The 26038-nt window shown below is 39.8% G+C and overlaps 1 protein-coding gene across 1 annotated transcript in view; it reads left to right on the forward strand.

Moving 5' to 3' along the window:
• ZER1 (zyg-11 related cell cycle regulator) overlaps nt 1-26038 on the forward strand; it is a 1037134-nt gene that overhangs the window by 622737 nt on the left and 388359 nt on the right. The window contains exons 11-12 of the mRNA XM_044058124.1: nt 21143-21262; nt 22163-22278. Coding sequence (XP_043914059.1) covers nt 21143-21262; nt 22163-22278 — 236 coding nt within the window. The remainder of the gene's footprint in view (nt 1-21142; nt 21263-22162; nt 22279-26038) is intronic.

The following is a 26038-nucleotide window of genomic DNA, read 5'->3' on the forward strand; positions in this document are numbered from 1 at the left end:
CATATTATTTGTAATAATAAGTCAACATCTCTGAGTAACCATGACTTTAGCATTCAAAGAGGACAAGTTAGTTCCCAGTTCCTTGTCCTTTAAACAATAATGTAATTGGGAGAGAATTATATATATAAAAACAAACAGTAAAGATTGAAAAATAATCAACTAACACACGGCCATAGTTTGAAAAATGTCCTACCAGCGCTTTTGGTACGAGCGTCATCAGATCTGCATAACTAAAATAATCAAAATGTACATAGTAAAGTGATGTACTGTAATGGTTTGAGTATCAAGGAACTTTAAATTAAAAATACAGGTCAATAAAAATAATAAAAATAAAGTAAAACGTCTTGTTTTTATGTTCGTGCTTAAACCAGTGTGGTGTATTCAAGCCTCAGTAGCTTACACCAATGGACCATGCCAACACAAGAGTGAGGAGTAATGTAAATTTGAGTAAACAAAGTAATTTTATGGGCAAGGGAAAACGATTAGCTAAAAATAAAATTTGCAAAATATTATAGTTACAGGGACAAAAAAATAAGAAACAAAGGATTCTGGGTTATATATACATTATGAATTTATGTTTTCTTAAAATTAAGCTTTACACATAGATGAGAAATTATAGAGCTAAGTTGGTGCTGAGTGTGCCACAGGGGAAAATAAGAAAAAGAAGGGGGTTTGGGAATAAAGAACAAAGCAAAGTAAATGTCTTAAAAGTCATGGGTGCGAATTCTGTCTGAGTGTAGAGTAGCTTAAAATGTTTCATGACTAGAATCTGAGTGCTTGACTCTGAAACTTTATGGAGATTTAGGTTCCTTAGGAGAAGTAATAAATTTAACATATTTTATTAAGTTAATAATTTGGGTTAATGAGGTGGGAGATCCGTCTCTAAGGGGTGGTGGGAATGTGTGCCTAGTCATATATAATGCCATGGTTTGGGTCACGGGGCGATATAAACAATAAATTAACTCGTTGTGTATGTGCTTTTACATTGAGGAGTAAAGATGTTTCATATACTGTATTAAGGGATGCTGTTGTCTGAGTTATTTAACCGTCGGAAGGCTAGATCCCTAGTTTGTATCATTGTAAGGGTGTAGTGCATGAGAATTTTGAGTTAGGGGTCTGGTGGGAAATTAGGTGAAGGTCAATAGTTAGCTAGAAATTGTATTCAAAATTTGTTAAGGTTAAGGGGATAAAAAAGAATTCTGGGTTATGCATCTGAAATGACTAATATTCTAAATGCTAGTCTTAACATTCCCCCAGCTCTACTAGAAATGGAAAACAAGATGAAGATAAATAGATAAGTGAAAAACAAAATAAAAAATAATAAAAAAATAAGAAGAAGAATAAAAATACAAACAAGGTGGTAAAGAGTGCTATAAAGGGTTAAGAGAAAGGGGGGAGAGAAAAAGAAATAGTAAAGAGTGGGTGTGGGGATATGGAAATAGTTAAAAAAAAAAAAATAGTAATTACAGCCATGCTTGCTAAGGTTATGTGACCTCAGAATCACTTGACCTGTCTTAACAGTGGTATCCAAGTGTGTCGGCCTATAAAGTTTTCAGAGATTTCAGTCCATAAGGGGATATAAAGAAATTGGCTTATTGAAAAATTAGTTATGGTTATTGAGGCAGGAGATACGTCTTAACATTGGTAGGAAGCTGAGGACCAATCTATAACAATAAAGAAAAGTCAAGAGAAGTTAAAGTCCTAAAGTGAGATAAAAACAAAATATGTTGAACAAGATAAGATGCAGTTAACATTACAAAAACAGATTACAAAGGAGAAAGGAAAAAGAAACAGAATCCTGTTTAAGATAAGGGAACTAAAAAATAATATCCAAAAGGAGAAATAAATACAGAACTTGTTTTCAAAAACGTGTCAGTTTGGAAACGTAAGGCAAGCACTGAATAGTAGTTTAGTGACAACCAAAGAAGAAAAGTCTTCAAATTGAAAGGTGAAAACGGAAGGTGGGCATGTAGAGGAAAAGGATTTTAATGACCAGGGTTTAGCATTGGTTGTGGAATTTCAATATTAGTCAATGGTTATTTCCCTTGATCAAGTTGAAGGGGAAGCTGTGTTGTCCACCAAATTGGACTCAAGAACGAAATAGCCTTTATTATGTCAGTAAACACAACAATTAAAAAACAAAGAAACTAGTGGTCTTAAAACTTCATTGATGAGCTCAGTTACAACAATTTCCAAAAATAGTGAAACCCAGGTAGTGTTCTAAAGCAACAACCCTTTGTTTATCACAGGCAAGAGATCCTGAGTAACAAAAAATCAGAAATATTTTAACAATGTTAAACATATCAGCTTTTATATACTTAAAAGAAGGTGTGGAAAATGTGTGTATTTTTTAATTTTAAACCAAAATCAGAAAGAATAGAAGCAAATGTTGTAAAAGTGGACCAAAAACATAAAGAAGACAGCACAAAATGGCCAATGAAGTACAGCACACTGGTTTATTCAGAGACAGTACACCTCGAAGTAGAACATAAAAGCTTGTATCACGAAATATGTTTTCGTCTGTACAGACTTCCTTAGATGCATAAATGAGTGTAACCCTCACAAAACAATTTAAATACTTCTGAAGTCTGTAACAAGAACTAAAATAAAACGTATATAGTTATCTAACCATAAACATAATGTAACTAGAATGCTGTAAATATAAAAATACATCTAATAGTATCATCTAGTAAATATCCATCCATGTGTATTAGTGTGCATAAAAAAAAACTAAGTAATAAACAGCTCAGAAAAAAATGTCAGTGCTTTGCAAAAAAAAAAAAAAAAATTCAAGACAAGTTTTCATGTTTACAGCCCCAAAACATATTTATAAAATGAAAACTAGTAGAACCCCCTACAAAAAATAGAGAAAACAGTGGATGAAGTAAACTAGTAATGTATAAAAGTATGTAGGTTTGTGAATGAACGTCCACCAGTATAGTAAAAGGGGGAATTATACTACATGAAAAGAAAATATGTGCTTTGAATTTACCGTTTAAATCTCTGGTGTGATGCAGTAAAGCTAATCAAAGCAGAATTGAGGTTAAAGTATAATTTTGCAATGTAGGTTGCAGATAGATAGGTAGTGTTTTCCTGAACTCTGATTTAGTTTGATCTAATCAGTAGTAGTGTGTGAGGGATAGGTAGTTGTTTTTCTAAAATGCACTTTTATGGCCCTGTTTATACTCTCTTTTTTCTTTGAACAGACTGTTTAAAATTAAATAATACACACATTTTCCACACCTACTTTTAAGTGTATAAAAGCTGATGTGCTTAACAATGTTAAAAATTTTCTGAGTTTTTGTTACTGAGGATCGCTTGTCTGTGATGTATAAAGGCTTGTTGCTTTGGAACACTACCTGGGTTTCATGATTTTTAGAAATTACTGTGACTGAGCTCATCAACAAAGTTTTAAGACCACTAACTTCTTCGTATTTTATTTTTTCCTCAACACTCATGGTGGTGAGGTTGGAACTAGACAGATTCCTTTGCTTGTTCATTTTTTAAACATAACAATTAATTTTTCACTTAGCAAGATTTAACCTTATTAAGCTTCTCCGAAACGGATACAAATCTTTGTTACCAGAAGGAAATAAATTGTATGTTGACATTCCAGTAAAAATAAAAGAAGATGGGATTAAATACAGAGAAGAGATAAATAGATAAAACAAGCCAATAGCTATTAATGAATAAAGGAAAAATGAAAAAAAAATCACAGGGGATTTGGGTTTACTTGTAGAGATTGTTCTCAGGCTTTGGAAATGTAAAAGTAAAAAAAAAATATCTACAAATAATTCTATGATTTCCCTCCAGGTGAGATAAGTTTCCCTGAAATCTGGATATAAGTTAAATTAGCTTTTCCTAGGTGAACAGCTCAGAAAAAGGAGTAAAAGGAGAAGAAGAAAATGAAGATAGCAATATCCGTGTATTCAGGAAGGCATACAAATAATATGGAAAACTGTCTCGAAAGCCGGCAATACCGAATGTTGACAATCTTGAACCACGTAATACCGACTGCCCAAAATACCAAATTCCAGTACCCGTCCAAATGTTCCATAGATATCTCATGTCATCGTGATGTACTCCAGTGCAAATCTGCATCAAAGGCACCCAAACATGAATTCTAAAACATTAACTCTCACTGGACCTTTAACCGTGACCGGAACTAAGTCCACAAGTAGAAACCACATCAAACTGCCATAGTAAAGCATTTTAACTGAGACCAGAATATCTTCCAGAAGTCGAATACACGTGAATATGCCATAGTGAAGGAAGAACCTGTGTGCTATGACAAACATAATCCCAAACAAAACTGTGTCACATAAACATATAGTTAATGAAGATAGTGCTCATCTACATGTTAAACACCCTTTGAAGAATGGTGCAACAGTGTTGAAACTTCACATCTTTAATAACTGCGCAATTGCTTGTACAAATTCTATGCACGTATACTCCCCCTGATTATCCAAGGTGGGCTGGAAATGGTTATGTCTGTCTATAAGTTTCCTACACTTTGGAGTTGACGGATACCCTGCAGCCAGTCTCTCACGCAATCCATCCACATGGTTTTGCTCCCTAGCCAAAGCTGTTAGTAATGCCGATAAATCAGTACCTCTGTTGCCAAGTATACACTTTAAACAGCAATTCCATGCCTCCTCCGAGTTCTGTGTCTGTGGCAAGAACAACCTGTTAAGGTCTGAGACGTTCCAAAAGTTAACTAGAAATAACGGTGGGAATCTGCTAATGGCAGCAGACCTAGTGCCAAACTTCCTCATTCGTCCCAACAGGTACTGATCTGAGAAGTACTTAACCTCCCTCCCCTCTTCTGGAAATGTGTCCTTCAGCTCATGAAATGTAGGGATACATTCTTGTAGGAACACTAAAGCAACTAAGCACTTCACTGCCAACTGAAACTCATGGGAACTATTATATAGGGAACCTAATCCTAGTTGTTGCACCTTCCGCCATAAGTTCTGACCAAAATGGAACAGGCATCCCTTAGCTGTGATTGAACTGAAATTTAGTCATATACTCTTTATGGCAGCGATTTCAAAATCACACAGGACAAACTCAAGTGATAGATTAAAGTCATGTGCTGAAAATAGGTACAGAACACAATGCCACATCAGATTACATGCCCTGAGTGATTTCTTGGACATTAGGCAATACATTTACTATAACCTGCATACTTTACAATGCCATGAATATTATATAGGTGCCTGCATAGTGTCCTTTACAAAAGTATGTCCCAGCCATCAGATAGTTGCCACACTGAGATCAAGCAGATTATTTACAGTACTAAATACTATGACAGTAGTTCCAGAAGTAGGATCAGAAACACGCTTCCCAATAAATGCGCCTGATTGAAATGGGAACATACTCATCTGCACTGTTTGCAGTGTTAAATTAGGTATATGTGTTTCCTGATCTTGTTTACACCTAACCCTCCTAATTTGCTGCAGTAGAGCCTTTCTTGTTGGTAAACTGGCCACACATTGCAAAGATGATGCCATAGCATCGTCAACCAACATGCATGGTGTGTCCCTGGTTAAGGAAGCTTTCTGCTTTAAGGAACCAAACACATTGTACTTCTCCACTTTAAAAGGATCACCTACATGGTTATATGGAAGTGATTTTAGAAGCTGCTCACCTTTGGAAAGCGATTCAAGTCACAGTTCTCCCTCTGCAACTGCCACTACGTTTGATGATTGCAGCACCGGTACCTCCTGCTGTCTTGATTTTTCTACAGATGGTACATACCCCTCAATAATCAGGACCTGCTTAGTCTTCTGCAATTGCACTCTCAGATACAGTTGTCCTACACTACCGGGCGCTTCGTAACTTTCGTCGGACATGATGATGACGTCAGCTGTTGTACAACTAATTAAAGTTGTACTACACCTTTTTATAATAGCAGGCCATTAGTGTAATCTTCTATGTGTTTTACTGTGGGGAATTGTCAGTTCGGGAGTATGTGGTTCGTGATTATGAGCTTTCGGTATTGCCAGCCTTCGGGATTGTTGTATTGTGAGTATTCGGGGTTTAATAGTGATCCTGTCTATATATATATATATATATATATATATATATATATATATATATATACACACACACACACACACACATATATATATATATATATATATATATATATATATATATATATATATATATATATATATATATATGTAAAAGGAAAAAAATGGAGTAAAATCCAAATAAGTGTAAGAAAAAATACATGATGCAAAATGTTGACAATATGGAAGAAGCTGATTTGATGCAATACTATGCTTAAAGGTCTAACTAAAAGGGCATCAGCGTAGGGAAGAAAGATGGGGTTTCAAAGTGGAGTCAATGTAGTATATTCCTGTTTTGTGCAAATTGTTAAGCTTAATAATACAGTAAGACATAAAGTAAAAATAAAAATGCTAATAAGAACCTTAATACTATTAATATTATTAAAGGAATGCGGACCAAAATTCCTCCTTGGTTTATATCACTAAAACATATTTGCCAAGAAGGGGGTTGTGAGAAAGTGATAAATGAATCAACTAATAAACTAAAAGAGACGGGTGGGTTTCTGGGCAAGTGTCTTGTCATTGCAGGTAAAATGGGTTCAAGGGTTAAGGTAGTGGGGGACCATTTGCGACAGAGAATTCTAGGTGCACCAACCCAATCAGTCCTTTTTGTTAAAATTATTTAGCTATTAGAAATACAATTTCTAGGCTTGATTGTGCAAGCATTGCCGAATTGCACTTGAAGGAATATATCTTCATGTTAATAAAAATAGGAAAAAATAAGAAACAAGTTTGGGATTATATACAGTGAGATAGTGGAAGCTGTTGGTATCCATTGGAAACCTTTGGACAGTGGAAAGTGAATCATTCAAAGTTATATATTTTCAAAACTTAGAGAATCAAAATTTCTTGACAAGAAATAAGGTCAAGCAACAGGAAAAAGATATTAATAACTATACTTTAAAATTTATTGATGCAGTAATTCCATAATTAATTTAAAAGGGTAAATCTGGCTTATGATACCTGTGAGTACTATGGGGATGATTAAAAAAAAACTAAAAAATCAACTTAGTGTTGTACAAAGAGGAAGTGCAGGTAGTATGTAAGGAAGAATGAAATAATACCAATATAATGCTATAAAAGCTCCATTGTTGGCTAGAGACAATATTTTCTCCACCCTCTAACCCAGCCCTAGGTGCTTGCTTGCCTCCAAGAAAAAAACAGGTGAAATATCAGTCAAATTATATTCTAAGTATAGCTCAGAAAAAAATGAAATAATTATAATGGTCTTAAAATGTACCAAAAAAACAAGACAAGTGGAAAATATATGTACTACAGACACATGCAGTGGTATCTACAAGGATCAACGTAAAATATCCAGTCAGTAAGTGTATATAAATAGTGATTTTAAGGAAATGGTAAAAAAGGGTAAGCAAAATCAGAAAATAAACTGTCCAGTTTTAATTCTACTAACAAGATATCCTTGTAAAAAATTCAAGTATTAATAAAAAGATTTATGGTTCATTTCCTTAGTTTCAGTACGCTGCTGATCGAAGTTGTGCTGTTAAGACCAGGGGGTCTGTATACTATCAGTCTCAGTTGCCATTCCAGTTCCTTCTTTACTAACTTGTCATTAATAGGTCCTTTGAGTTCCGTAGTGTTCATCCTATCTATAATATGAAAGTGAAATTCATTATGTCAAGGTGCTTCTTGTCCATGCTTGACAAGGGCATTCTTTCTGATGTTTTGATGTAAATCTGTGAGATGTCTAGCAATTCTAGTTTTAAGTTTATTGATAGTTGTACCTAAGTAGAATGCTTTACATTTGTTACACTAGGCCCTGTAAATTACTTTTTTTGTGTTTCAGTTACTGTAGAATTTGCTGGGGTAATATTCTTGGTGTTTGGGCATTTCTTTTTATCATAAACATAGGATGTGTGGTTAAAATCTTGTTTATTGAGTTGTTGTTCCTTATTATGGCTGTCAGTTCATTAAAGTCAGAGGAGAAAGTGATGAGCCTATTGATATTTTGTTCATGGTTATTGCATTTTTTGCTGTTCTGTGTAGGTCTGGTTCATCATAAAGTGCTCTCATGAACAAGGGTAGTCCCAAGTCAGCATTTTTTTCCTTGTATAATGGGCTGGAAAAATATCCTTATTAGTTTTTGGGTGCATCCTGTGGCCATAAAGTCCTTTTCCAGCTCCCCAAGATTCTTCAAGCAGGCATTTGTTCCTTTGCAAATCTTGGCCATCCTTAAAGGAAAACTCCAATTTAGAGCTAAAAGTATCTATTTTTCACTCTATCTCTGTTTTCTGAGTTATTTTACCATCTCAAAATCACTCTGACTTCTTCTTATAGAATAGTAATATGTTTTCTACAAAATGGCTGTTAATGGGGCTTGACATGTCAGCATGATATTATTTTTCTTCAAGCCTTTCTCTTTCCCATAATCCATGTCAAGTCTGTTTTATATGAATCATGGTAGACATAAGGAAGTAGTGGTGTATTCCAGTTCTATTGACATATAATGGGATTAGTGTCAGTTGCTGTCATCGTATATGCTGTCTGTAACAGGTCTGCTTCTTTTATTTCTTGAATGGCCATCATTTGTATGTGGCTTGAGGCTTGTTTTATAGTATACTAAGGAATTATACAGCTGCAAGCAAATCAGTCGCTAAATTGCAACCCTGTGTTCAAAGTACCTTGTTGTAGTCCAAGATGAATTGACAGCCCCTCCCCTACACTTTGGTAAATGTGTTGATATTTTACAATAATTACAAAAAATATTTTCTGACTTTTTTTCTAAATGTCACACACACCTTTGATACTACAATCAAGTCATCTTAAAATGTAAAGTAGCATAAACAACAAACATTTAAAGCTTAGCATTTCAATACTGTGATGCTGTCTATGTAAATTTGTCAAAAGAGGTGACAACTGCCTTTGAACCGTTGACTGATCTAATTGCTCTGTTTTGCTGTGAAAAGCATGACTACATTTGAAGCAGCTGCAAATCAGTGTGAGTTCTTTTCCTCTCTACATTAAAAACAATGGAAAACAGTTCCATACCTCTGTCTTGTTTACAGTAGCCTGAGCTACTGACTACATATTTATCTGTGTCTGTGGTATATCATGCAAGTGTAGACATTTTCCTCTGCAATTTATGTGAGGAGTTAAGCTTTAAAAATGTGGCTGGTCTTTCCCTTTCTTTGATACCAAACCGAGGAAATTAGGTTTATGAAGTATAAGCAGGTTTCAGGTCCCAACACAGTACTAGAATCATGTTGTAGGGATAAAAGCATCCAAAATGTTGAGTTAAACTGTGGGGAAAGGTGGAGTTTTCCTTTAAGCCTAATGACTTAAATTTTTTCTTGCACTTAAATGGGTGCATACTGTCATGATGAAGTAGTACATTCACCCTGGTGGGTTTCATAAAAAGGTCATTGGTGAGACCATTTCCAGTGTCCATCTTGCTAATTCGAAGATAAAGTAAATTTACCATTTTTTGACTGTGGTATGTTGTAAATTTTAGAAAGCTGGTTGATAGGTTTATGTGGTTAGAAAAATCCATGAGTTAGGTTTCATTCCCATTCCAGATGATGAATATATCCTCAATAAAGCATAGATAGCATCCTGTGGGCTGCTGGTGGATGGTCGTCGTGATAGATTCCTTCTCCCATTTTTCGAGCACAGCATTAGCCAGTCTGGGGGCCACGCCTTCCCCCATAGCTATCCCTTTAGTTTTATGGCAAAATTTATTTGTTGAATTTAAAATAGTTGTTGTCAAGTAAAAGTTTTAGTAGTCAGCCCAGGGTCTCTGTTTCGCCTGGAAGGGAGGCATGCAGTTCCTTGTATGCTTCAGTAACTGCTGAAATAAATGTAATCATTTGGTAATACTGTATATAGTGACCCAACATCTATAGTGACGAGAGCGTTCCACTGTTAGAAACTCAAACAAGGTATTGCTGATCAGTCCTTCATCCCTAAGTTCAATACGTTGGCTCTTGATTTCCTCATATGCAACAGTATGTGGCTGAAATTCACTGATTCGTAGTACATTTGGTTATTCAACATCATGGTGATTTTTTTGATTGCAAGTCTCTGTATCTGTAACAGTGTACCTCCACCTTTGTCAGCTTTCATGATTCGTCTGGTGGTGTCCTTACTAAGCTTTTTCAAGGCTGCTATTTCATCCAATCTGATATTGTACAGTTTCTTCTTGAGTGGTTTATTCAGGATATCCCTGAAGTCAGCTTTGCATTTATTTTTTGAAAGCTCTAATTGCTGGGTGTGGTGGAGGATTAAAGTTGCTCGGTTTCTTCCATTTATGGATTAAAGTGGTTTCAGGGGGATTTTTCCTTTCTTTGTTGTGGAAAAATATTTTAAATTCAATTTCCTTGTAAATAGTTTAAAGTGGATGAGCATATCAAGTATGTTTCCTCATTTTTGTGGTATAAAAGTAAGTCTTTTTCCAGCACTTTTCTTTCTGTATCAAGTCAGAGCTTTAGTATAGTGATTCCAAACTCTCACTGTTGAGGATTGGTGGTCAGATTCTGTCTGTCTTGTCCATTTGGAGGTTCCATTGGAGATTTCCAGAGTTACTTCAGATCCCTCTTTCCTTGCCAGCTGCATTCTCTGGGATGGTAGTTTATTTTTGGAGGTTTGTCTATTCTGTGGTGCCACTCATCCCTGGAATGTGGAGGTTGTTGAGCTCATCCAGGTTTCTTTCATAAAAGTTGAGTGTCTCAGGGGATAGTGCCTGGGGTCTGGTCTGATCATTCCTGAATCCATGGGAAAATCCTATTGGTTGTGAATAAGTGGTTGCTTCCCTGTTAAATTCTGATGTAATAATTTCTTGATCATAATTCTGTCTTCTCCTTGGTACCTGTAATTTTGTACTATCAGTCTTGTTTTGATCTCCTTTGGAGATTTAGATTGCTTTCTTCTTTGGATAATTCAAACTTTCCCCTCATTCTCATTTCAATTTGTGAAGTTTTTTTCTTTCAGTTTCAGATCCAGGGCATTAACTGTTTTCGGAGATTGCCCAGAATCTGTCTTCTTTGTTGTTGTTATTGGAATGTGCTTTTTCGCTGCTGAAAACTTCTGTTCTGTGTTTTGATTGCAAGTTTTTGTTGTGGGTCAGTAAAATGCTGACCAATTTTAGACCTGCTTCAGTTAAAGCTTGCTTCCATTCATCAGTAATTTGCTCATCAATTTCTCTGCAGTTGAGCATCTTCGAGAGTCTTGAGCCCTTGGGTACTGTCCATCTGTGGAGGCAAGATTGTAAGTAGTATTCTTCCTATTGTAGGCAAACTTTTAAGGTACAAAAGTTATTTTCCAGTTATAATAATAGAAGCTCTTTGTTAACTGTGACCACTAATTCTTGCAGGTTTGTAGGTTAAATTTATGAGTGGGACTTGGTGGTATCAGAATTTCCTTAACCCATGCGTTTTCCATTGTGGAATCAGGCTAGTGGGGTCCAAGATAGGCAGCTGCACTCCAGTGGTCCAGAAGCACAAGTTAAGAGTGAAACCACAAATAGAACCTTTAGGAGACCTAGATGAAACCTCATCAAACTTATTCCTTCAGACTAGAATCCTGGCTAGCTTTGTTGCCAAAAGTCTCAGAAAACTCCAGTATATTAGAAATCAGATTGTCTTCGGAATAATACAGTATTCAGAAATGATTTATCTAAAACATCTAGCATGTAAAGATCTTTAAAAATGAATTGTAATAATAGTAAAATGGACTTTGGATTCTGTACTCGTGCAATCATATTTAGTGGCAGATGAGTGCTGAATAACATAGTTGTACAAAAAATTGAGTAAAGATACCATTTTATTGTAGAGTAAAGGTTTAGACTCTGGGTGTGTGGAGGGAGTTGATTCAAACCTTTAGCTCTATTTTTTCTCAACTAGCCGTAAAGGTTAATTTAAAAAAAAATAAATACATAACGTATGCATTACCCAGAATCCTTTGTTTTTGTTTTTTTTTAATCCTTGTAACCATAATATTTTGTTAGTTTTATTTCTAATTATTGTCTCTTATCCATAAACCCACTTTGTTTACTCAAATTTACATTACCCTCTGGTCTTGTGTTGGCATGGTCCATTAGTGCAAGCTGCTGAGGGTTGAATAAATTGTTGGACTGCGACCCTAATTACAATGCATAAAACATCTTTACAGCACACTGGTATAAGCACGAATACAAAAACAAGGCATTTTACTTTATTTTTATTGTACTATATTTTTAGTTTTTATTATATTTTAAAGGTCCCCAAGGCTCAAACTATCGCAGTGTATCACTTTATTGTGTACAGTTTGATTGTTTTAGTTATGCAGATCTGATGAAGCTCTTAGCGAAAGCACTGGTAGGACATTTTTTGAACTTTGAACATGTGTTAGTTGATGATTTTTCGACAATATTTACTGTTTGTTTATATATATATATATATGTGTGTGTGTGTGTGTGTCTGTGTGTGTGTGTATAATTCTCTCCCAATTACATTATTAATGTTTAAAGGACAAGGAACTGGGAACTAAACTTGTCCTGTTGGAATAATCATGACTTTAGCTTTCAAAGAGTTTGACTTATTATTATTATTATTACTAATATGTGTTTGTTTATCTTGCTGATGACATATAGTGAAATTCTAAAATCAAGTTCGGGATTCTAGACTCAATTTGATATTTTGATGTGCTACAGGACTTACTCTTCAAACAAATTAAGGGGGAGAGAGCCATTGGCTATTTTTAAACTTCCGCATCCAATGACTTACAAAGGTTTGAATTCACTCCCTCCACACGCCCACAGTCTAAACCTTTACAATAAAAATTGTATCTTTATTCAGTTTTTTGTTCAACTCTGTTATTCAGCGCTCATCTACCATTAGATTTGATTACATGACTACAGAATTCAGAGTCTGTTTTATTATTACTGTTTGTTTTTATTTTATTTTTAAAGATCCTTATATGCTAGATGAAGTCATTTCTGAATACTGTATTTTTCTGAAGACAAATTTGACTTCTAATATACTGGAGTTTTCTGGGGCTTTTGACAACAAAGCTAGCCAGGATTCTAGTTCCTCACACATAGGAGGTTCACTATCCTGACATTTCATTAGTGGAGACCAGGGAAAAATTTGCAGTGTTTCATTTGTGTTGATGGGGTGTCTTTCTGATGTTAGCAACTTGCAGAACTAAGGAATGGTGTAGACCCTCCCCAGGGACCATCACTGGACAGATGCAGGCAGGTAGATCTTAAAGAAAAACCTGAACCACCCCCAGTAGTTGCCTTAATGATGATCCCTCTTGATTGACCCTCCCTCCAATGATGGGGAACATACGGACCAATTGACAGGAAGGGGCAATGATTGAAACTTGCAAAGAAAAAAGAAAAAGAAAAAGCATGTAAGACACAAAAATCTCAATTGTACACCAGCAGTTAAAGCAGCATTGTTTTAAGTAATAAATGTCTACAGACTTCACTTAGCATAGTAACTTAATTATTTAAGTCCATAAAATTAAGTTAATGAGCATAAAACTGGTTTAAAGTCAGACATCAATCAAACTTATTTCATTCGAATTTGTAGAACAGCTGCAATCTTTCCTCCTTACTTTTCACATATTTTTGGTTTTGCTGATACATGGAAAGCCTTCTTTTCTGGAAGCCATTTCTGATTCCCTACTGTTATTTAGAAGGGAGGAAAGAAAACCTCACTGGCAGCTATGACAAATCACTGAATCAACAAGTTTCTTGATAGAAGAGACCAAGTAAGTAACTGCTAAAACTAATCTCCTTTTTTAGCGTAGTTAAAGGTTGTTATTCAGCATTTACTTTTCATTAGCATGTATGTAAAAAAAAATTGCAAAATTACATTTCCTCTATTAACTTTCTAGATAAACTGAGAACCTTTGCAGTCTTCTTAATGAGATGCAATCATAACTAATGATGACGTATCTTTATACAGGCTTATCTCACTTATGTAATAACTTATTTACTCATGAACAGGTCTGTCTTTATAAATGAACATCAGAAGAAAATCAGAAAGTCTGTGAGGAACAAGGCAAAATCCGAGGTCAAAAGTCCTAGTTAACATTCAAGATGTATGTTCTTCTGACACAGATGTCCTAAGTTTGAATAGTGGCTTAGATGCTAGAAGAACTGGTGGTGGTGGTGATGTGGGTGTAGGCGTGAGTGGTTACCACTAACTCAGTTACCTTGAAAGGAAGACATGGTAGCCTAGTTGACTGTTTTGCAATATGCAAGTAGAGGCTCACAGTTGACAAAAGTTGCAGCTGTCAGTGGGAGACACTGCTTGGCTTACAAATCTGTTGATGGTAGCACTCAGAAGGAGGACATAATAGGCACCCACTGTGACATGGGATGGCTAGGGTTTTATTGCAAATGTCTTAATTGCTCCCATTATTGGATGCTGGTGAAGACGCAGACACCTCCAAGACTGCCTGATTAATCAGCCACTTTATTTGGCTGTCACCACTGTGTTGAGACCTCCCCAAATGGCAGACAAACAACTGGGCTCAAGACCAGTAGGAGTGGGACAGAGGGTTGGTGGGCATTGATAGAGAAATCCCCTAGAAAAAAATAATGTAGATATTCTGAATGCATGGTAGTGACTCAGTATGTGATTTATTTGTGATGCTGTTTGTTTCAGGTCATGGTTGAAAATAAGTATAATTCATATTGTTTATCTGGTTAATAAATACATGCATAAATATACAAGCCGGGTAGCAGATGTAGCTGTTTAGGGTAGGAGGCCATACATGGGACACTTCTGAAGATATGCATTTACAGAAATATGATGGGCAATTCTCCATCCTTTTTAGAATGGTCTTGAAATGGCTTTTGAGTGCTGCTTTTCTTCTTATTTGATACACAGTTGCATCTGGAGCAAGTTTTATAGTTTGTATGAGTGACAAAGGGGCTGCAATGAGAAATACGAATTAAAAATTTGAATACATTGATCTGAAGTAGTTAACTTCATTTGCTCTGCAACCTGTGGGTATCGGATCAGACAGCTTTCCAAGCTAATAGATCCGAGCTCCAAGCTCCTCCCCCTACCCATAATGCCCTGCCATCTCTCCCTCTAACCCTCAGATCTCATTTGCCGCGGCTTCCATAAGCTTCTCTAGAACGAGTTCCGAGCAATAGGTACTGTAAGTCAGTCTTTAAAAACTACTTTTCTGTCAGATTTTTCCTTTTCTTGGTGTGTGTGAACTCCCCTTTTATTTTGTAGTCTTTGTTGGGTAGTTCTCTTGTATTTTAGTTAAGCTAGTTTTATTCCCCTCCCCCCTCTGCGTGTGTGAAGGTGTGTGCTTGTGGGCCTACTTTTCTTTATCCTTTACAATGGCTGAACACCCTAAAGCCATTTTCTCAAAATGTACCGAGTGTGGCCACAAGCTGTCTCCAGCAGATGGTCACACTGTGTGTCCTTTGCCAGGGGATTGACCACCTTTCTTCGGGCTCTACCAGCTGTGCAGCCTTCAACCCCAGGGCTTTGAAGGATAGGAGGTTGAAGCTCATTCTGGCGGGCCTTTTGCCCCCAGACTCTGCTTCTTCCACCTCGGTGGCACCGGCCGTGGCTGCCCCACCTGTAGCTCCTGATCCCCTGGCCAGGACTCACCCTCCCACTTTGGCCCAGGAGGAAAGGGAAAGCAGGAAGAAAGAGAGGAAAGATAGAGAAAGAGAGAAGGAGAGGCACCGGAGCCATAAAAGGCGGTCCGAATCCACCTCTTCTGCACCACCGTCTAAAAAGCTCGCCTCTCCCCTTAAGGTCTCCAGGCCTTCCCCCTCTCGACTCCGTTCTCCACGATTCTCCCCGGAGCCGGAGGAGGAGACTCGGTCGCCTTCAAGGTCATCCAGGCGGCCTTCCTGGCTGGCTTCGGTGGCCTCATCTAGATCCACCAGAAGCTTGTCAGATGCTGATATGGACCAGATGATGCGTCGATTTCTTCAGGCCCAGATGCAGATGGGAGTGCTCTTGTCCCCCCCCCCCCCCGCTGGGGGGGAGCTCGACACCTTTTTCTGCCACCATCGCTCCTTTTCCGACCCGCTTTCGGGGCTCGGAGCTTTCGGATCTGACTAGCTTCAGAGCCGGGGTAGGGTCGGCGCCGACGGTGCTTCCTACTTCGGCGCCGACTGTACCCTCGAGTCTGTCGGAGCTCTCTGGGCAGTGAGCTGAACGTTGGATCCGAGAGGGCCAGTGGACCTTCGGCTCCATCAAGGTCGGGGCACACTACCCTTTCGGATCCGGTCGGGTCACCTTCGGCTTCGATTCGCACGTCGGATCCGAGGGGAATGCTTTCAGATCCAAGGGAAAGCAGTTCCCCCTCCGCATTCGACGTCGTGGAGAGGGTCCTCTCGAGGGATTCGAGGCCCCAGGCTCTTGCTTCGGATCCACCCGCCATTCCCACTCATATGGGTCTGTCCTCCATCATCCGGCCCCAGGGACAGCCTGCGCCTACGTCCCAGATTGTTCCCATAGGGGAACAGGACATTGTTGGTGAGGCCTCTTCGGACAGCCCCCCTGAGGAGGTCCCTCACAAATGGAAGTGCAAGAGGAGGCACTTGGACTCACCCAAGTCCCTCACAGAGTACACGGACTTGGAGGAAGGGGAAGGTTCCCCAAGGTCACCCCCCCGAAGATGTCTCCTTCAGAGACATCATGGAAATGTTACGCATTGTGGGGGGGGGGTCTGCTCAAAAACCTTCCTCGGATGAGTCTGTGTTTCTGGAGGCGTTTGACGCAGGCCCATCTACCTCTTGGGTGTCCCCTCCCGCCGATCCCCTGGTAGACCTCATTACTACCAGGGCATGGAAGGAACTGGACACTGTTGAACCAATTCCTAAGGGACCAGACAGGATCCTCAGCCCTCCCACGGACAGAACAGTTTGGAGCAAGGGTGCCCCAGTGGATGCCATGGTGGTGGCGGCTGCCACTAAAAAGGAATTAGCACAAGAGAGTTCCTCGGTGCATCCTCCAGACAAGGAGTCTCGGATGTTGGACCGTTTGGGAAAATGGATGTTTTCTTCAGCGACCTTCTCTGTAAGGTCACTGAATTATATGGCACATGTGATTAGACTGCAGTGAGACCTGATTAAAGAGTACGCTGCGTCACCCCCAGAGTCCATGTCGGCCAAGGACAAGCGTACCTTCTCGGCTCGAATGGCCACTCTCAAGTCAATCACCAACACGTCTATGCGGCTCCTTTCCCATGCTACGGAGGGAGCAGCTAGAGCTAGCGGAACAGGCGCTGTCTTACGTAGACAAGCCTGGCTCCGTCTCTGCGACTTTACGGAACCCTTCAAGGCGTCCTTCGCGAACACCCCCTTCGACGGTTCCATACTTTTTGGCAAAACCGTCCGCAACACGCTTCTCCAGAGCGAGAAAGATAGGAAGACATTGTCTGCCATCGGGATCCGCTTCTCTGCTCCTTTGAGGTCCTACTTCAGGAACCAAAGAGGACAAAAGAAGATGTGGTTACGGAAAGCTCAACAATCCCGTTTTGCTCTGGATACCTTGTCCTTCAGAGGTAGAGGAGGACAGGGTGGACGCCGGCCCAGGGGCAGAGGGGGCATGAAAAACTTTGGGTCGAGAGAACCTTTTTCGGATCGACCTGAGGGGCTGCCCTACTGCTCCTCTCTGGAGGCAGTCGGGGGCGCTTCTCTGAACACCAGGCGAAATGGGAGTCCTTCACAACAGATCACTGGGTGCTCCAAATCATATCCAGAGGATATTCAATCCCCTTCCTATCTCACCCTCCCCGAGTAATAAGACTCCCCGATGTCCCACCTGATCAGAGGGAGGCAGCAGCATCAGAAATCTTAGGGCTGCTAAGAAAAGGAGCCATCCAGCGCATCCCCCCCCCCGAACAATCCAGATCAGGCTTTTACTCCAGGTTCTTTCTGGTGCCAAAAAAGATGGGGGACTTACGACCCATCCTCGACCTGTCAACGCTGAACCTGTCAATTGCCAAGAAAAAGTTCCGGATGGTCACTATTCAATGCATTCTCCCTCTTCTACAGGAGAACGACTGGATGTGCTCAATAGACTTCAAGGATGCGTACTACCACATTTTGATGGACAGACCATCCAGGAGGTTCCTCCGCTTTCGGGTGGGAGCCAGCCATTATCAGTTCAGGGTCCTACCCTTCGGTCTCACCACAGCCCCCAGGGTGTTCACTAAGGTCAAGGCAGTTGTAGGGGCCCACCTGAGGCTTCAGGGAATACAGGTCTTTCCGTACCTGGACGACTGGCTCCTATACGCCCCCACCAGGCATCAACTCTGCTCAGGCAGGGACTACTTCTTACGCCTTGCCCGCCACCTAGGGATCACGATAAATCTCCAGAAGTCCTCCCTTCAACCCACTCAGATTTTGGAATTCATAGGGGCCAGGATAGACACTACTCAATCCAGAGTCTTTCTGACCACGGACAGGCTTCGCAATCTGAGCCTTCACATTCTAGATCTATTACGATCTTCAGCCCCACCAGCAGAACTAGTCCTGAGGGCCCTGGGATCTATGGCATCAGCCATCAATCTATCCCCCTTCGCTCGCCTCAAGATGAGGATCCTTCAGTGGATGTTACAAGTACAATGGTCCATCCTTTGTCAACCCCTGACCACACCTATTCCTCTCACCAGGATTTGCAGGGAATCGCTTCTTTGGTGGCTTCACTCCAGAGACCTTCGAGAAGAACGCCGCTTTGTTATACCCCCTCCCCAAGTCACGGTGACCATGGACGCTTCTCTCCTCGGGTGGGGGGGAGGCATTGCATGGGCAGATCCGTCCAAGGCACGTGGACTTTCACAGAGACCTCACTGCATATCAGCGTCCTGGAGATGAGGGCGGTGCTTCTAGCGTTGCAAGCGCTCCATCCCCTTCTCCCTCCAGGAACTATTGCACTTCAAACAGACAACATGGCGGTAGTCTGGTACATAAACAAACAGGGGGGAACCAGATCCTATCCACTTTGCAGGGAGGCAGTGAGAGTATGGGAATGGGCAATATCCACCAACCGCTTTCTCATAGCAAGGCACATACCGGGTTGGTCAAACATCTTAGCGGACAGGTTGAGTCGGACAATCCTCTCACCTTACGAGTGGTCTCTGAACCCTGCTGTAGCGAAACAAATCTTTCTCCAATGGGGTCAACCTTGCTGCGATCTCTTCGCCTCGCCTTCGAACACAAAGTGCAGCGATTCTTTGCTCTGATTCCCCCACCAGGGGAAACCCCCAGAGATGCTCTAGTTCATGCTTGGCCATCCAGTCTTCTGTATGCTTATCCTCCTCTTCCCCTGATGACAAAATTCTTGCAGAAAGCTCGTCGGTTGGGGAGCAGAATTATCCTCATAGCCCTATTCTGGCCTCGCCAAACCTGGTTCCCTTATCTACGGTCTCATCAAGTACATCCTCTTTGGATTTTGGATCCCAAACCGGATCTAATCTCTTACCCTTTAGGGTTGAAGAACCCCAATCTGGACTGCCTGAAGCTGTCAGCTTGGTTGATCCAGTTCCCTTGATGGCTAGGACTCCCGGTATATCATCTTCGGTTAAAGCCATCCTGGTGGCCGCCCATAAACCAACCACCAAGAAGATCTACAACAGTAAATGGAAACGTTTCTCGATCTGGGCGGAGCACAGGAACTTAGATCCCTTTACCGCTCCTATTCCAGCAGTCCTAGACTTTCTTTCACATACCTTTGATCAAGTAGCCAGTGCTTCTACCATTAAAGTTCAGTTGGCAGCTATTTCCCACTACCATGTTGGTAACAGCTTAGGGATGCAAGCATCCTCCAAATATGCAAGGCTTTCTTGAAAGGAATCTTTTTGTTAAGACCACTCGTTAAAGATCCAGTTCCCCCATGGGATCTTACCCTTGTTCTTCAAGCTCTGACTGGGCCCCCCTTTGAGCCCTAGGCTTCAGTCGATTTGAAATATGTATCATGGAAAATGGCCTTTCTGATTGCCATTACTTCTGCAAGAAGAATAGCAGAGCTTCATGCTCTTTGCAGTAAACCTCCCTATATCATTTTTCATAAAGACAGGGTCTCCCTCAGGACTAATCCCTCCTTTCTTCCCAAGGTGGTTTCGGAAGTCAACATCAACCAGACCATTAATCTGCCTGTTTTCTTTCCAAATTTTCAAAATAAAGGAGAATACAGACTTCATTGTCTGGATGTTCACAGACAGTTACGTTTTTACTTAAATAGAACAGCGGATCTTTGAAAATCTGACCAACTTTTTGTTTCCCTTGCAAAATCTTGTTTGGGCAAGCCAATTACTAAGGTAACCTTAGCTGGATGGATTTCACAGTGCATTCTCCTAGCTTACAAAAGCTCTGGCCGTCCTGAGCCCCTGAGAGTACGAGCCCATTCTACCCGATCCATGGCCTCTTCTGCTGCCTTCTGATCAAAGGTTTCTTTGGATGACATTTGCTCGGCAGCTACTTGGGCTTCCTCTCATACCTTTATTACACACTACAAATTGGATTTGATCTCCAGAGGACGTGCATCATTTGGCTCAGCAGTGCTCTGGAATATCCTTCCATAAGGGCCTCCCAAGTTGTTGGTAGCTGGGGACTCTGTCCCACAGGTTGCAGAGCAAATGAAGTTAACTACTTCAGATAAAAAAGTTATGTACTCACCATAACGTTCCATCTGAGTAGGTAACTTCATTTGTCTGCAACCGACCCGCCCTCCATCTCCCGCACCCTTAGTTCATTATCTAAGAGTCAGGATATAGCTTCCTTTCATGGACGTCATTGTAACAGTTTGGAACCACTCCTAGGTTATGGAATTCCTTATTGTCCTTTGGCAAACTTGATCTGAGGGTTAGAGGTAGATGGCAGGGCATTATGTGGTAGGGGGGGGGAGCTTCGAGCTCGGATCTATTAGCTTGGAAAGCTGCCGGCTCGGATCCGAGTCAGATCTGATACCCACAGGTTGCAGACAAATGAAGTTACCTACTCAGATGGAACGTTATGGTGAGTACATAACTTCTTTTTAGTAGTACTGAGTTTGATTGGCTTTCTGATTACAGTATAACAGTGTTTCTTACAAGCTATTTTAAATAAGCTATCCTAATCTGTTTCTTTTTACTAGTGCGACCAAGTGATGGAGTTTTCCTGGAGTGCTCTGTGGAACATTACAGATGAAACACCAGATAACTGTGAAATGTTCCTTAGTTACAGTGGGATGAAATTGTTTCTTGATTGTTTGAATGTAAGTTCTGTTTTTGTTTAAACACATGTCCTCCTTGTTTTTAATTTTTCTTTCTAAATTTCGTGTGTTCTGTGATTCATTTTAATACTTTTTGGCATTATAAACCAAGAAGGTACAGAAAAAGCCACACTGGACTGAAGGTCCTTTTTGGATATAGCTAAGTAGATCATGGAAATATCACCATTTTTATTTTATTTCCTTTTCCAGAGTTTGTTTATATAGGCAGAAAGGGTATGGGGAGTAAAGTTCCCCTCGTAGGCAGAAGGGGTGTGCTGCTCCTTACAGCAAAACTCTATGATGTGCTGCTTCATAAGGAGCATAGTTATTAAAACAGTGTTTTGGCAAGATGGTCTCCAGTGAAATGGACCGATTCTGGTAACATTCAGCCATGCATATGACATTAATATGCTACATACCCTTATCTGCCAAGTGTTCAAGTTCATAGCATTTTGTGCTTTACCCTCTAGCCATATTACCTCATTGTCTGTAGTATTTGAATCTCTTTGAGGCTTCCCACTTTACCAGCATTTGTATGCTAGTGTTGCAAAGTGCTAGGGATGTATGTTTTACTGAAGGATAATGTTATAAAACAAGCACACTTGTAGGCGCCAAGAACTAATGACATTTTTAATAGAGAGTAAATGCTTTTGTTCACTGCTGTAATATGAATTCATCAGATTCGGGATGGATGATTAATTGAAACACTCTTAACAGTTGTACTCTTTAGTAGCTCATCTGCAAGTGAAAGATGTAAATTCACCTGAGTATTTAAGATCAAAATTATGCATAGAGAAACCAGTTCATGGTGTTTGCAGTTGCTAAATTAAACTTTGTCTGCATTGCTGCTGTTCACCTTTTTTTGAATTTGCCAGTTTTAGCTAGTTTTGTAAATTATTTTAGGAATTTCAAGAAAAGCAAGAATTGCACCGAAACATGTTGGGTCTGCTGGGAAATGTTGCTGAGGTGCGAAAACTACGTCCTCATCTCATGACTAGCCAATTTATTAGTGTTTTCAGGTCAGTGACATCCCTTCATAAATCCTTATTTTAGTGCACTTCATTGTACAGAACCATAAATTATATGACCCTAAACATCTACTAGGTAATTTCTTTCTTGCGTTTGTTTATTTTATTAGTCAGATTGATGACCATAGTTGCAAAATTAACAGAGCATGGTATATTTAATGCACTCAGTGCTTACTTTTTGAGCATAATTGATATTGGAAGAATAGTTACTGTACTTTGACTTCGTTTAAAGTTATTAGGTTAGTCTGAGATTCATCACCGGAAACTGCATAGCTTAAGATCAAAGTAGTACAAAAACGTAAAGAAGATAATTCAGAAAAATAATTTATAAACGAAAACTCAGTGTCATGTATGCTGCTACAGCACAGTGCAAGAATGGCAAATATTTTCCAGAAGGGCTATACAGATTTAAGTGTTTGGCTCAAGTAACACATGATGGGCTACTGTGTTCATTGAGTTCAGAATTCCTAGTTGTATATCACCAAATTTTACCAATTTCAACTGTTCAGAGAGTAAAATTTGCTACTGTGCAAGTAGCTGAAAGCCACTTGATGAACAGTGCAGGGACTAAAGAATCTGGCAGCCTGAAAAAGAGCAGCATGGTGATAGGGAAACAACCTGGCAGAGTCATAGTGAGATTTAAGTGACGGAATCGTGCAGTTGACAAGACACAGGATCAGCATGCACACAGACTTACAGGACAAATCCTAAAGGACAAGCTGCACAGTAAAATGCAAATGGTAGTGAGCTTTACAACAACTTGCCAAAAAAGAAGAAATGGTTTATAATATATATATATATATATATATATATATATATATATATATATATATGTGTGTGTGTGTATGTGTGTGTATATATATATATATATATATATGTATATATAGATATAGATAGGATGGCCGCGGTGCAGCGGTTAGCGTTGCCACCTCACAGCAAGAGGTTCTCTCGTTTGATCCTCGGTTGGGGTGCCTTCTGTGCGGAGTCTGCATGTCCTCCCTGTGGTCGCGTGGGTTTCCTCTGGGTGCTCCGGTTTCCTCCCACATTCCCAAAGACAATGCTGTAGGTGGATTGGACACTCTAAATTGGCCCTAGGCATGAGTGCGTGCATGTGCGTGCCTTCTGTGGAAGGTTGGGCGCCGGGCTGGCAACTCGACACCGTAAAAACTCCACTTCCAATCATGAGCGGACAGGTGATCCACTGTGGCAACCCCTAACTGGGAAAAAGCAGAAAGAAGAAGATATATGTATATGTATATATATATATATATATATATATATATATATATATATATACAGTTCCATTTCATATCATCGAATTTCAGATCGAGACCAAATCGTCGAAAACTAATTTCATCGAAAACTCATATCATCGAATCTCAAATCATTGAAAACTATAAAGGAACTACAAATAACATTCCACAAAGTTTGTACTACATTTATGCAGGTGGCAAGCCCCCCTGCACCCCCATGGGGCTCTGCACACCCTCATAAATAAATATACCAACTCCAAAGTCGCACTACAGTGGGGGGAAAATGTAATTTCCTAAACCCACTGTAGTGTGACCTTGGAGTTGGTATATTTAATTACGGGGGTGTGGGGGGCGGAGCCCCTCACATGGAGAGTGCAGTGGGGCTAGTAAACAATGTCTGGGATGTTATTTATAGTTGCTTTATAGTTTTCAATGATTTGAGATTCGATGAATGAGTTTTCGACGATTTGGTCTCGATGATTTGAAATTCAATTAAATGATAATTTGATGATATGAAGTGGAACCATATATGCATATATATATATATATATATATATATATATATATATATATATATATATATATATATATATATGTGTGTATGTATACATACATACATACATACATACACAAGTGGTGAGAGAGATGCGGTAGTACTCTACCACAGCTCAGAGTTCTGCTATTTCAGCTTGCCTACTCATGGAAGCCTGTTACTACTCTAGACCTTTGTCATGGAGTTCCTAAGAGGGGGATTCATCTTAGGTAACTCAAGAAACCAGTGGCTCCAACATGGAAGGTTAGCTGTGTGTTAGAGAAACTGACATTGTTCTGCTTTGCACCACCAGCTTCTTGGCCTATCCAGTTTCTTTCTAGGAAGACATTGCTCTTCGTGGTGATTGCCTTTGCTAGGCATGTTTCAGAATTGCAAGCATTAATGTGCAAAGAACCTTTCCATCAAAACAGTGTAGCCTTTGCTTACCAACCATTCTTTTATGCCTAAAGCGATCACCTGATTACTGAATTGATCTTGACTCAGACCATTAGCCTCCAATGTTTTTTTCATAAGGCCCAGAATTCAAGAGAGATGATTCTTCATTCCCTGGATGTGCTTAGATTGTGGAGATTTTACATGCATAGAATGATAGAATTTAAGAAAACTGACAAACTATTTGTATGCTTTGTGAAATGGAAGTAGAGAAAATCTGTTAAAAAGCAAACCCTTTGTAAGTGGCTGGGGAATTGTTTACATTTTGTTGTCAGCACTATGGAAAACAAGTGCAAGGCCACATCAGAGTAAACTCCACTAGAGCTATGGTTGTCATCACAGCTTTCCCAGGAGGGGGAGGTTCCATCCAAGCCATCCTGGAAACAGCAGTCCAATCCACTGTACATATCTTTTCTGAGCACTGCAACTTAGGGGCTCCATCCAGAGCAAGAGCAGGAGTAGGATTTGACTCTGCTGTCCTTCAAGAATTGATTCCCAAATACTTTTCCACATCCCTCTGTCTCACTGTTTTGGGAATATTAATATAACACTTTTGCTAGGAACTTAGCATAAATGTAGATGTTCAAGTAGTTTCACTGTTGCAGTCCATATTCCCTCCCCCATACCCCTCTTAATCATCTAACCAGGCTTTCTCCCTTTTTTTTATAAGGCCTTTCCTCTGGGGGCTTCTGTGTGGCGGCACTTCGTGGGTGAACCTTCCAGAGATGGAGTTACCATCTGCATCACTGTATTCCAGGGTTAGGGGAGTCCTGCTGAGATAAGAATGATCTGAAGATGGTGTCAGCTTATGAACCCTTTGTACTACTGATATTGATGTCCGTGTGCCAGAAAGAGAGTCTGTTCTGTTATAGTACAAAATAACTTTCACGCAACACAATTCAGTAGAGAATAATAACCTAATTTATTGCAAAGAAGACACATACGTAGAAGACTAGGAAATCAAGATCCTGTCTCTTGATCCATTAAAAGCTTGAATCATTTATACCATTTTTGATCAGATGCAACATTATCATAACTATAAACTGTAGCCACTCACCAATTAAAAAGGAAAATGCTACAGCATTTAATTTTGCTAACATATCCTGACTCTCCATCTGTGCCTTTTCATGTTAGGCACATTTTCCAAATTCTATTAAAGAATTTTCTACACTTGCCATGTTGGCAGTTTTTTGTTGACAGGAAATAAATCATCAGAAGCAGACTGCACTTATCATGAGAGACGGTCTTCTTGATGTGTGACACATGGATCCAAGTAAGCAGTCGTTTGCATCAGATGGCAGTAGCAGTTATAAGCAAAACCATGTGTGTGTGTGTGTGGGGGGGGGATCCTTCCCATTTTGGGCAAAAATAATGTTTTTGAGAGAAGGAATTAATGAAGACAAAATCTCCTGAATGTAGGTAAATGAATATCATTCACTGTAGGCTGTTTTAGGGCCTCAGAAACAGCCTTGTAGTAGTGCTGCAAAACAGAATATTGAGACTTTCAATACAG

Source organism: Protopterus annectens, chromosome 16.part0 (assembly GCF_019279795.1).
Source record: "Protopterus annectens isolate FY-2018-M chromosome 16.part0, PAN1.0, whole genome shotgun sequence".
Lineage (NCBI taxonomy): Eukaryota > Metazoa > Chordata > Ceratodontiformes > Protopteridae > Protopterus > Protopterus annectens.